Source organism: Dendropsophus ebraccatus, chromosome 9 (assembly GCF_027789765.1).
Source record: "Dendropsophus ebraccatus isolate aDenEbr1 chromosome 9, aDenEbr1.pat, whole genome shotgun sequence".
In the NCBI taxonomy this organism is placed as follows: Eukaryota; Metazoa; Chordata; class Amphibia; order Anura; family Hylidae; genus Dendropsophus; species Dendropsophus ebraccatus.
The window spans coordinates 53,873,856-53,888,339 of NC_091462.1; the positions used below are offsets into that span (position 1 = coordinate 53,873,856).

The 14,484-nt window shown below is 41.8% G+C and overlaps 1 protein-coding gene across 5 annotated transcripts in view; it reads left to right on the top strand.

The window, feature by feature from the left end:
• Positions 1–14,484, top strand: part of HYCC2 (hyccin PI4KA lipid kinase complex subunit 2) — an 89,333-nt gene that overhangs the window by 62,988 nt on the left and 11,861 nt on the right. For 4 of the 5 annotated variants that reach the window (XM_069983337.1, XM_069983338.1, XM_069983335.1 and 1 more), the window contains 4 exons: positions 3,857–3,973; positions 6,255–6,342; positions 6,551–6,710; positions 9,723–9,860. In XM_069983337.1, the coding sequence (XP_069839438.1) occupies positions 3,857–3,973; positions 6,255–6,342; positions 6,551–6,710; positions 9,723–9,860 (503 nt within the window). The remainder of the gene's footprint in view (positions 1–3,856; positions 3,974–6,254; positions 6,343–6,550; positions 6,711–9,722; positions 9,861–14,484) is intronic. The other variant, XM_069983340.1, reaches the window with a different exon arrangement.

Below are 14,484 nucleotides of genomic sequence, written 5' to 3' on the forward strand. Positions count from 1 at the left end.
TACCTGTACTACTACTACTACACCCCTCATCTGTACCTGTACTACTACTACTACACCCCTCATCTGTACCTGTACTACTACTACTACACCCCTCAGCTATACCTGTACTACTACTACACCCCTCAGCTATACATGTACTACTACACCCCTCATCTATACCTGTACTACTACTACACCCCTCCTCTATACCTGTACTACTACACCCCTCATCTATACCTGTACTACTACTACACCCCTCCTCTATACCTGTACTACTACACCCCTCCTCTATACCTGTACTACTACACCCCTCCTCTATACCTGTACTACTACACCCCTCCTCTATACCTGTACTACTACACCCCTCCTCTATACCTGTACTACTACACCCCTCCTCTATACCTGTACTACTACACCCCTCCTCTATACCTGTACTACTACACCCCTCCTCTATACCTGTACTACTACACCCCTCCTCTATACCTGTACTACTACACCCCTCCTCTATACCTGTACTACTACACCCCTCCTCTATACCTGTACTACTACACCCCTCCTCTATACCTGTACTACTACACCCCTCCTCTATACCTGTACTACTACACCCCTCCTCTATACCTGTACTACTACACCCCTCCTCTATACCTGTACTACTACACCCCTCCTCTATACCTGTACTACTACACCCCTCATCTGTACCTGTACTACTACTACTACACCCCTCAGCTATACCTGTACTACTACTACACCTCTCATCTATACCTGTACTACTACACCCCTCATCTATACCTGTACTACCACCACACCCCTCATCTATACCTGTACTACTACACCCCTCATCCTATACCTGTACTACTACTACACCCCTCATCTGTACCTGTACTACTACTGCACCCCTCATCTATACCTGTACTACTACCACCACACCCCTCATCTATACCTGTACTACTACTACACCCCTCATCCTATACCTGTACTACTACTACACCCCTCATCCTATGCCTGTACTACTACTACACCCCTCATCTGTACCTGTACTACTACTGCACCCCTCATCTATACCTGTACTGCTACTACACCCCTCCTCTATACCTGTACTACTACACCCTCATCTATACCTGTACTACTACACCCCTCCTCTATAGCTGTACTACTACTACACCCCTCATCTATACCTGTACTACTACTAAACCCTCATCTATACCTGTACTACTAATACACCCCTCCTCTATAGCTGTACTACTACTACACCCCTCCTCTATAGCTGTACTACTACTACACCCCTCCTCTATAGCTGTACTACTACTACACCCCTCCTCTATAGCTGTACTACTACTACACCCCTCCTCTATAGCTGTACTACTACTACACCCCTCCTCTATAGCTGTACTACTACTACACCCCTCCTCTATAGCTGTACTACTACTACACCCCTCCTCTATAGCTGTACTAATACCACCACACCCCTCATCTATACCTGTACTACTACACCCCTCATCCTATACCTGTACTACTACTGCACCCCTCATCTATACCTGTACTACTACCACCACACCCCTCATCTATACCTGTACTACTACTACTACACCCCTCATCCTATACCTGTACTACTACTACTACACCCCTCATCCTATACCTGTACTACTACTACACCCCTCATCTGTACCTGTACTACTACTACACCCCTCCTCTATACCTGTACTACTACACCCTCATCTATACCTGTACTACTACACCCCTCCTCTATAGCTGTACTACTACTACTACACCCCTCATCTATACCTGTACTACTACTAAACCCTCATCTATACCTGTACTACTAATACACCCCTCCTCTATAGCTGTACTACTACTACACCCCTCCTCTATAGCTGTACTACTACTACACCCCTCCTCTATAGCTGTACTACTACTACACCCCTCCTCTATAGCTGTACTACTACTACACCCCTCCTCTATACCTGTACTACTACTACACCCCTCCTCTATAGCTGTACTACTACTACACCCCTCCTCTATACCTGTACTACCACTACTACACCCCTCCTCTATACCTGTACTACTACTACACCCCTCCTCTATACCTGTACTACCACTACACCCTCATCTATAGCTGTACTACTACTACACCCCTGCTCTATAGCTGTACTACTACAACCCTTATTCACTATACCTCCACTACTATACCCTACCTAGATGGAAGCACAAAGATCTCCTATACTATAGGAGATACTATATACACTGGGAAGCAATATAGTTGTTGTCTCAAATGTTCTGTTTATTTAGCATAAAGGGGAAAAAAATGAGATTTAAATGGAGAATCTATCCTAGTGTGAAGCTATCACATGGCCTACTTGCTATATAGCGCTGACAATTAGCAGGAGCTGGAGCTTTCTTTACATGGGATTGGACCCCTTTTGATCTGGTCACTTTATTGTACTGTCACTTTATTGCTCTTTTCACACCTGTGTCAAGTTTTCGTTGAGAACAGTGCAGGATCCAGCCACACTTGACCTGCACCTGGTGAACCCCAATAACAGACAGGGGGGCTGTTGGGTTCCATATTTTATTTCTGTAAGTGATAATGGAATGTGACATCAATGTGAACAAAGCCTCAGTGTGTGTGTGTGTGTGTATGTATGTATGTATGTATGTGTGTGTGTGTGTATATATATATATATAATATATAATATATATATATATATATATATATATATATATATATATATATATATATATATATATATATATATATATATATAATATATGAAATATGAAGTTCTGTCTTATAGCAGTACCTGATCATAATAGATTTTAATGCAGTGCATACGCTACAATATGGCGCAGCTTGTGGGATATACCAACCTCGGACTTTCCGGTATAAAAACAGATGACACATCTGAGGGGGAATATTTTCCTCAGTCAGATCCAGAGGACTGCACCTACAGGGGTTTTCACCCTGCCTTCCTAGTCTGCACTGCTCCTACAGCTGTAGTGTGTACATGGCTGTATACCTGTAAATACACATCCTGTCGTATGTACATACTATGTACACACTGCAGGACGTGTGTGTATACAGCCATGTACATACTACGGAATGTGTACATACAGGTATACAGCTAGGTACACTTTACGGGACGTGTACATACAGATATACAGCTAGGTACACAATACGGGATGTGTATATACAGGTATGCTGTATATACAGGTATGGCTGTATACCTGGTTATACACGTCCAGGTCTCTTCTGAGACCCCCTAATAATGACAAATAATAATGACTATAGAGTAAATGGCCCTGCCTTGTGTTGCTGCTCAGTGAGTTCCTTTTTTAAAAAAAAATTATTGAAACAAAATTGTCAGTTTGACATGGCCAAATGGGCGTGGCTTGCAAAAGGGGTGTGGCTTGCAAACAGGGCGTGTCATAATTATCGTTCAATTATCATTACCGCGGCTACATCTACGATAAACCGCGATATTAATTTAGGCCAATATCGCCCAGCCCTACTCATGGCCAATTCTAAGGATAGGCCATCAATTGGTACTTTTATTAGATACATGGGCCGTTCTCTAAGATTATTTTCAATGACATCTAAGGGCTACATGATCTCATTTTATATCTACATGCAGACTGAACCCGTGTTACTGCTTGCCAATATTTTTAGTTCATTTTGTATTCATACAACCCCTTAAGTAGAGGTCTGGTTGGAGTATTGATTTTAATCTCCTGAGCTACAGATTCCTCTGAACCACCAATTGCTGGAAGAGCTGTATGATGAAACTCTCTTTTCAGTTGATGTGTACGTCTGTCTCATTAAAATTAAATGAGGGAAAAGCCAGTTTGTTCATTTATTAATTTTTTTTTTGCTTTACTCCAGATTGTGCGTGAGTGGCTTTCCCAGACAGCATGAAAAACGCTGGAAGGAACTGTGTGGTCGTGTGGTATTGGATCCTGTTTTTATGGTCCAGCTGCTCACTGGTGTTTATCACGCTATGTAAGTTTTTATTTTATTTTTTTAGGTGACCAGTGAGATAAGTGAGAAACTGGGAAAATAAAACAAATGGAAAATGAAACTGAAATACATTTTAAGTTATCTTTTTCTTTATGTTAAAGGGGTATTCCCATTTTAACCAATGGGGTTAAACTGGTAAAATTAGAGATGAGCGAACTTACAGTATTAACGAAGTGCTTCATTAGCTCAACAGTTGGCTTATCAGCCAGGTACATTTGAACTCCGTGCCGCTCTGAATGCCTGGAAAAGCTGGGACTAATCCCAGTTTTCCAGGACTGGATCCAGCTTTTCTAGGCACCTGCAGTGGCACAGAGCTTAAAGTGTCACTGTCGTTATAACTTTCAAAATTTAAATCACTTAAAAGGCAGCCGGGTGATAAGCCAACCGCTGAGCTAACAAAACGACTTGCTTTGTTAATATTGTAAATTTGTTCACCTTTAGTTTTTACAAGTTTCGATCATACTTGTTGACAGATAATTCAGTAAGTCCAGAAAGTGAGTAGATGCAAAGACTCTATTACTTTGTAATACTGATTAAAAATCCACCACAACTGGATATGATGTTGCTGGTTTTGCTTTTGATACTTACGGTCCACTTTCTAACCCAAAGTGCACTTATAGTTTAATGCATGACTGGAGTGAAAAGCTGAACATTACATTTGCCCATACAATATTTGTACAGTCTGTGTGTACTACAATACAAAGCTGTATGCACATTTATATGTACATATATGTAGGAAACTAAAGGGAATTGTTATACTTTGCAAATTATAAATGGTGTCAGTGAAAGCGACATATTATAAGTAATTATAAGGGCAAACTCTGCTGCTGTACTACAATAGCGAGGTAAACAAAGGGAATTAAAGACTCTGGCACTGGCTATGTAAACTGAATAGAGAAATGCCCCATTGACAATGGGTTTTGTTATTTCTTGGGGAATGCGAGTGTATTCTAAAACAGATGGGTCAGGAGAGCTGATGAAAATTGAATTAAAATGTATTCTCCAAAAGGTCTGTTTTACTGACTCTTGATCAGGAAAGAGTCAGGAAGTTAAAGTGTAACTGTTATTACAAACAATTTCTGCAAAAATAGTGCAAGCGATTGGCTTGCTGTGCCCATTATAACCTATGGGGGGGGGCAGAGAGGGAAGCGTGAGCAGGAAGAGGAGAGAACCAGCCCTGCATTTTTGAGATGCTGGATTCACAGGTCAGACTGCTCAGTTGCTGGTCTTGGAACTTGGTGAGGTAAGATTGCAGGATGTTGTGCTGTCAAAAAAAGACAGCACAACATCCAGAAAAAAAGGCCTGGCGCCTCGTGTGATATCTTAGAGAAAGGACTAGTATACTGCAAACTGCTCAGGCTGGATCTCTCCTCTCCCTGCTCACTCATCCCCCTTGACCCCTCCCCCTCCAAAGGTTATAATGGACGCAGCAAATCCATCTTCACTTTGCTTCTCTGCAACAGATAATAAGTGAGGGAAGGTGGGAAACTAGCCCTGTCAGTTCAGAAAGAAGCTCTTTTGCCTAATAAAACCTATTACAGAGTTTCTTATTGCTTGTTGAATTGATTTCTGCATAATTGTTTAAAATGACATTCAGGGTCCCATAATCGCTCCGTCTAATATAGACAATGATCAGCTGATGACAATGATCCTTGGCTGATTGTTTGTTTAGGTTTGGACCTAAAATCGTCGGGCGCGATGCTTAGACGACGGCTAACTATTGCCCAAACACCTGACACCTTACCTCTCCTTGCTCCCAGTCTCTTGCTCCTTTTTTCCACAGCTTTCCGGTTCCGGTGGCAGCAGCGTCTGAGCGTCCTGTCAGCTGATCTGGCCAATCACAGACCGGGACCACTGCTCAAACACTGCAGCCGTCAGGACCGGGAACCAGCAGAGCACAGAACGGGAGCGGGGAGAGGTAAGCTGTCAGGTGTTTGGGCAAGGGCAGCATGGACATCGCTTATGATATCCATGCAGCCCTTACTGCCCGATTATCAGGCCATGTAATAGATCCAGTAAACGAGTGCCACTCTTACGGTAGTCGGCCCATTTAATAGGACTGTTACACACAGCCCAGTGTTCATGCCACATCTCTACAAAAGAAGAAATATGTGCGCAGACTAATTGGTATCTTGGTAACATCTCTACAATAGGTAACATGTGACTCTACTGTTTTGTAGTTTTTTTTTTCACATTTTCAGTGTCCTTCTCATTCTGTCCTTAGAAAAAAATGACTTCAATTATAAATGTGTCTCTTGAACAGATACAATGGTGAGTGGGAACTAGGGCAAGAGGTTCTGGATGACATCATCTATCGTGCCCAGCTGGAGCTTTATTCGCAGCCCTTGCTGGTAAGTGACCCGTCGTACCTCAGTCTGTCCTACAATTGTTTTGGAATTGCATGAGCTAAGGTCTTATTTTTCAGTCTATAAGCTCATGAAGCAGCAGACAGAAATAGAGCACTGAAAGATATCAGCTCTGTATTAAGACTGGGAAGCAATAAATGCTCGCAGGTCTCTTTGGTTAGAAACTTCATTTTATTCTTCACCTTTTACCCAGGTTGCAAATGCAATGAAAAATTCACTGCCGTTTGATGCTCCTGACACTTCACAACAAGGACAAAAAGTGCTGAAAGTTGAAGTGACCCCAACAGTCCCTCGCATCTCTCGAACTGCCATCACCACTGCTTCAATACGAAGGCACCGCTGGAGAAGAGAAGGTAACAGCAGCATCTAATAGATTAGATTCCAGTTTGTTTACTGCTCGGAAAAGTTTTGTCTTTATAGTAGCGTACATATGAAAGCTCTTGTGTACATTTGGCACAAAGTAAATTATACAAGCTGTGATGTGTTGCTATACATTGCGCAGTTGTCAGTATGTATTTTCCTCCAGTAGACAACTCCTACATACATGACAAGACTACAGGTTGCGACCCTTCTCAATTAATAACACCTTCAAGACCAGGCTAATTTTGGCTTAAATGGGCACTGCCACTACAAATACGTTTTGACATAATGGGCACTGCCACTACAAATACGTTTTGACATAATGGGCACTGCCACTACAAATACGTTTTGACATGTCATTAGACATGTCAAATGTTATTGACCACAGCGGGTCCCACGGCCGATCCTCTCTCTGGCTGGCTGCTTATTCCTTCAATATTTTATCTTAGACTTACATTGAAATTTGTGGACAGAATGAGAGGTCGGCTAGGAAGTGGATGGCACTGCCGCAATCTCTCATTTGCTATATTTCCTGATCAAAGCGGGTCTCAGCAGTGAGACTAGCTGTGATCAATAATTTTGGCATGTCTTATGACATCTCAAAAGGTATTTGTAGTGACAGGTAAGGACCAGAGCCTGAACCAAATCTGAACTCTCACACTTTGGGATACTTTAACTTATCTAAGCGATTCTGAGATTTATTTTTTTGTTTTTGTACTTGAGGATAGTGGAGAATTTTGGCTAATATCCTTACTGTGTTCGTGTGAAAAATTCCCTAATTTAACGAAAAAATTAGCGGTTTTCTAACTTAGAATTTTCTGTGTTCACCCTGCAAATTAAACTACGTGATAATTTTTTTTACCAGCATCATCACGCACACATCGATGCTAGATGTGTGCACTTTTTTTTCCCCTTCACATTTATTATTTGCACTGGCGGACATGGGGATTATGGGGAACAGTTATCAAGACTGACGTATAAGTATGCCAGTCTTAAAGCCCCGCCCCCCCCTCTTAGTACACCTCTTAGTACACCTCTTAGTAAAGTCATCTGGCCCTGCTCCTGGCGCAGGCATTGCGGAACTAGCTTAATCCTGCTCGGGAGCAGGTGTCGATTTGTATTGTGATTTATGCCAGCGAGCAGATGTTAATCTTTATAAATCTTTTGTGGGAGGAGGCAGGCCTACCAGATCAGACTGTGCCTTAGTACATGGCTTCCATAGCAGGCTTCAGTGAGGTCTCCAGTTGTCACTTATATGTAAGGTTATAGGGGTTGCGTGTGTTCACAAAATGTTGTGTGGCAAAAAATTTTTTAAAATAAAAGCCCTACTCCCCTACCCAGATCCCCCACAGCTTCCGTTTCAGTGCCTTCCAGTCCCATGTATGCTCTTGTACTGTCTTTCGAGACAAGTCATCTCAGTAGGACCTTTCTGCGGGTCACCACAAAAGCCAGTGATTGGCTGAGCAGGTCGTGCTGAAATGACTCGTAATGACTCCAAAGCAGGGAAAAGCGACAGAACAGAGGACTTCAAGGGGCTGTAACGGAACCTGTGTGGAATAGGGGAGTATAAATTATTTTTTTTTCTTTTTACCCTGTACCCACATATTAAAAATTTTGTGACCTACTTTGATGTGTTGTCCAGGAACAGAAAAAAGAGGTTTGTTTTTTTCTTCCCAGATACCCATTTATTTCCTAATTGTAACAACCATTTAGGATGACCATACATTGACATATCTGATGACTGTAACAGTAAAAGACATGCAATGTAAAAAATATATATATTTTAGTATCACTTTCTGCTACTAATAAATTCCTATTTATTATTTTATATTCTTTACATCTTCCTGTGAAACCACCTAAAATAAAATTGTACTAAATCAAAAATAACCCCTAATGTATCTCTAAAAAATGGCGCAAAAAATAACTTGTAAACAAACTAAAGGACTTTTGTAAATTTCAAATCTGCATGTGCTAAAAAAATTTGAGTGTCTGATCATGAAGGGGGGAAACAAGCCCCATAGTGGAGTGGTTAAGTGTCTGCTTCTTGTTTTTTCTTGTTTATACCTATAATGATTCTTTCAAGTCTGTGTCCATATGCGCAGAACATTTCATGTGCACATTCTTATGTGTTTTATAAACATAGGGGGAAATTTATCAAACATGGTGTAAAGTGAAGCTGGCATAGTTGCTCCTAGCAACCAATCAGATTCCACCTTTCATTTTCCAAAGAATTTGTGAGGAATGAAAGGTGGAATCTGATTGGTTGCTAGGGGCAACTGAGCCAGTTTTACTTTACACCATATTTGATAAATCTTCCCCCTATGTTTCAGAGTTCTGTTCTCTTGTGATCAGTTAGATGTTTCTTAACTGTTATTGCTTTTTTTTTATCTCCTCCTTTTTGTTCTTCCCTGTTTAAGTTGCTTGGAAATCTTTGTTACATTTTAACTTAATGCCTGTTATTTCTCTACTATACTGTTACTATATATTGTGCAGTTTATACGATTGCAGTTGTGGAGTAACAGAAGCTGTGTAAAGCAGCCTGTCCAACTTTTTCTCAGTTCCATTTACAACGGGCTGTGTTTGTGAGATAGTTACGGGTCCCACCTCTGAGACCAGCACCTATCTGATATTTATGGCATATCTTGTGGCTATCCTGTAAATGTTTGAGATGTGAATACCCCTTTAACGCTTGTATACTCCTAGTCTATTAATGTGAACATTAGGGCATTGTAAGGTCCCATTATTTTCCATCAGTTTATAATTTCATTCATTTTCATGCATTGTTCATTCAGATTTGCTTTTTAAGTTACAAAGTTGTATTCACATATACTATACATGTGTGCTTGTTATACAGTGTTCACATTTAACAACCAACAAATTTCACCATCAACTTGATGTTCTGTATTGTGTTCTTGTTTTTGGAGAAGCCACCACCAGCAAACAAGTGTAAGAAGTAGCAGTCTGTCTTCAGAAATACACTAAAATATTCCTGTGTTGTATCCCAGATGGTTTTGACTTCACAACAGACTCGAACCCGGGCTCCCCGAACTTGCGCACCACTCCAAACCTAGGGGACACTCCCGAAGGGGATGTTATTGTGTACCTGACCCCAGAGACCATCTCTCCAGAAGCTGTCACAGAGGGTAGGCCAGAGATGTGGAGACAGGCACCTACAAGAGAGATTATGGTGGAAAATCACTACTCTCTCTATTTAAAGAGACCCCTTCCTCCTTATTGCTTTTATTCATTCCCTAACACTGCAAAAAGTTCTCTAAATCTATGGTCCAAGCTGAAGGTCAGGTATTTACATTCTTGTATTTAGCCCTGCTCAGCCTATAATTTACTCTACTTCCCTGCAGGTCCGCTTGGCATGGCAATGGAATACATTAAGCAATAACATTTGACTATACATAAGCTTGATGGCATAGGAAGTTTGCTGGTGAACTCTTATTTCACATTGTGTTTGCTGTGTGGCTGCCCAGTTTTTGTACTTTAATGTAATGTACTGTAGTGTTTGTAAATGTTTTTCATGTTAGACAAAGGCCCCGTTCACACTGAGTAAGAACATTGGAATTCCGTGGCGGAGCACTCCGCCACAGAATGCCACCTTGCTCAGTGTTTCACTGTGAGTGAATTAGAGGGCGCGTGCTCCTCCGCTGCTGCCCCTCTCCACTCAAAGAAGTGACATGTCACTCCTCTAAACGGAGAGCGGCGGCAGCAGCAGCAGAGGAGCGTGCGCCCTCTCATTCACTCAAAGCAGCACACTGAGCACGGCAGGATTCCGTAGCGGAGTTCCGCCGTTCTTGCTCAGTGTGAAAGGAGCCAAAAAGCTGGAGAGAAAGATATACTTAATACTTTAAGGGAATGTGCTAGCTGTAATTCATGTTCCAATGTTCCAAATTGCTGATACTGTTAGTTCAAGGAGACACATGGTACCTTTCATACATCTTTCTGTGCATCCAGAACATGTATTCCAAAGTAAAAAAGAGTCAAAGAGGCTTTTCAAGTTCCTGAAGTGCAGTAAGCTGTAACACCTCCTTACCCCCCCCTTCTTATACCTGACCCTGCTTTTAGGTGTCAATCAAGCAGGGAGGGGGAGAGACATTGCAGCTTGCAACTATTCAGGAGCTTGGGAAAGCCTCTTTGACTTTGACAATGAAAGCAATTCTCTTCAATCTGGAAGCACAGCTAAACATAGGAAAGGTACTGTGTGTTTACTTCACATAACAGTGTCAGCAGTTTGGAATGTGAATTACAGCTGACAGAAGACTTTTGGAAACATTTCCTTATGATTGGCACATATGATGTCAGTCCAAACATAAATTATCGTGCAGCAAGGGCTGCATGTTGACACCCTTCTATCACCTTCTATCACCTACTCTCTGTGCTTGCTACATGGTCCCATAGACTTAGGGCCTCATTACACGGCCTGATATTCCCTATAAGCGAACGACGATCTGCTAGAGCAACGAACGCTTACAGATCCTAATGTGCGGCTCGATTATCGTGCAGCAAGGGCTGCATGGACATTGTTATAAAATAATAAAGCTACTACTAACCTCATCACGTTCCCCAGTGTCCTCGGGCCTTGTCTGTGGGGTTCTTGGTCTCCGCAGCTGCAGCTGCGTGGTTGGCGGACAATGATTTTTAAACTTTCCAGAAGACAACGATCAGTCGATGAACGGCTCTTCAGCTGATCATTGTCTTTCCTGATTCGGTCAATTATTGCTCCATGTAATAGGGCCCTTACATATAGAGAGAAGGCACGTTTCCCAGCTCTATCTCTGCGATATGTCATAAGTTTTGTGACACTGCTATTTACACTACACAGATTTGAGAGCTTGTGTGGACTTACTGTGCTTTATTACAGAACACTTGGTAAAACATTTCCTAGCAGTAGTTGCCATAGTTTTAGCTAATGGTTTCATAGCCAAAAGAAAAATCAGACAAGTAAATCATTAACTTTGAGACAGTAATTCTTTGCTCATTGTGTTTGGAGGAGACTGAATGCAGCTTTGTGTCTGTTCCAGTTACATAATTACTTTGCTTACTGCAATGAAAACCAAAATGAATGACTTCATCCTATCACAGATACCTAATGTGGTGGAAGCACGAGGGTCTGGCATCTACCTGGGGCCACAGGCTGGTCACTTTGTTTTTAATGTGCACTGGTTATCTTGCGATAGGGAGATATATCTGCCTTTTTATTTTATATTATTATGTTATAGACGTGATAGATCAAGCTTTGTAACCACACTTTAATAGGCTCACAGGAAGGAGGCCATACCATAGCTTACCTTGCCATACCTTAAATTGTCATACAAAAACTGGGTGCACATTGATCACTTCTGAAATGAGACTTCCCAAGACCTGGAGTCAGTATAGTGACCTGAAGAGTAGCATGGAAACATATCTGACTGCTTGTGCATGGCTTAAGGGGAACTGGCACTTTCTCACATTTTTTATTTACTGAGTGCTCACAAACACAAGTGGGTGACACAAATTGTTATATTTACTAATTATTGTATGCACAATCTGTACGGCCAACATTCGTTTAGGATGAAGGATACATGGGGAGATGGATGATCAGGGTGGCTATAGGGATCAGATAACACAAAACTGGGCGGAAGGGTGGTTACTAAATAATCTCCATAATAAAGATCAACGTTTAGTAGAATCAAGTGCATTTTAGATACTACAGCCATGTAATACTGGCCTAACCATAGCTGTGATGAAAAGTTGTTCATGGAAAATATGCGAAATTTCACCGATACATTGCCCTTTTAAAGGGGAACTCCAGGTAGAGGTTAAAAAAAAAAGAAACTTCTGCAGAAGCATAACGCATTACTTACCTGTCTGTCACAGTTTTCAAACTATCAAAAAGCAATGCTTTCCCTCATGTGATAATTACAGCCCCCACCCATTGCAATCAGTAAAATTAGAGCAGCAGCTGCTTCTGGACGGACAGAGATGGTGAATCACTTAGGGGATTGGCGGATCCAGCCATGCCTCCTGTGATATCACTCCCTGCCCCCTGTATGCATCATCAGCAAACACACACAATGTGAGATAGAGGCATGGAAGATTTGTCTCCTAGGGGGATAGCAGAAGGAGCAGGAGACAATGTGAATTGGCACAGAGGCCATTTTTTTCACTTCCTGGATTTCTATCAGCTACCAGTGTGGCAGAACCACACAGATACGGTAATACATTGTATAGACTCATCTATATTACTTTTAATGTACTTTTAATAGAAAACAAGTTTTTCTTATCCGGAGTTCCCCTTTAATAATAGAAATGCTGCCTTGCCACCAAAAGATAAGTTGTTTCCAAGCAGTGGGGTGCATAGAAGACAGGGTTTCCAAGAGCAGAGATCAAAATACACCTTCTGTTATGCACTCTTATTTTGTCCCCAGGACAGAAGAGCCTGGTGTTTATTTCCATTTGTTCCCCTTGAGCCTTGGACCAATGCCCCCTTGATTTGTTGAAAGTTCCTGGGGAAAAGAGTCCTGCACAGTTTCTTACCAGTAGTTAAAAAAAAAAAAAAAAAAGTGACCAACCAGGCCTGCGAAATCTGGTGCGATTCCCATACTGTCATTTTGAATAGGATTACATTCTCACAGCGGAATTTTCATCCCACTGCGAGTATGTAAAGCACCATCCCCCTTGACTCGTGGCGGCCCAGTGAATACTTTACCAGTCCATGCTCCCGCCTGCTTCTATGGCTCCTGGCATCCTGACGTCCCGCTTCATCAATCGATGCCGGGAGCCACAAAAGCAGGCCGGTGCACGGACTGGTAAAGTATTCACTGGCCCGCCGTGGGTCAAGGGGGGCGGTGTTTACATACTCGCACTCCTGAACCCACCCTAACATAGAAATTGGAAGTCGAGAAAAGGGGCACCCCCCCCTTACTGCACATGAAAAACTGTGTAAAAACACTTGTATAATTGTTATACTGTCCCAACAATCTCCAAGCCATAGCACCATAATACCCAATACTGTCTTTTGCCTATACTAGCCATTGTGGCCCCTCAAACTGTGTCATCAATGTCTGTAACAATGCCACCCCAGCTCCTCATCTGATCAACATTTGAAGACTATTGCTTTCACTGCAGGAATTGGGACTTGGAAAAGTTTGCAAGCATACAGGGTTCCCTACGTAGCTTGACTACTACAGAGTATTATAGTATCTTTTTCTTGTAGGTCATGAATCATTAATGACAAATATTCTTCTACCTGCACTTAACCTCTTAGTCCTATCAGCCTCTTTTGTATGGAATTAGCATACGTTATACACCCAAGTGACCATGTAGTGCACCATATGTTGGAGCTATTCATAGAAGATTACCTATTTATGAGGACAGTCATTGCCCTTTTGTCTTATACTGTACATAATAAATGAAACATAACAATGGTCAGTAAGCTTCTCTTCACAACATGATGGAGATTTCTTCCACTTCTATGTGCCTGTTTTCTTCACCTTAAATATTTCATGCTGAATGCATGTGATTAGTGATTCTCAGAATCTGTCTCATATCTATAGTGGGTTGGATGGAGGCCATGATGGCACTTCAGATAGAACTACTTCTGTGTATGAATGGAAAGGTTCATTACAATTGGCAGTGTTGGTAACATTACTGGTGTGCTTGGCTGTACAGAGAAGTATTGCTGCATGTGTGATATGTGTTCCTGTATCTGCATGGGTCTGCATGACATCAGCACTCATCTTTCTGGCTGTGAGCATGTCTTTGTGTATGCCTATGCTT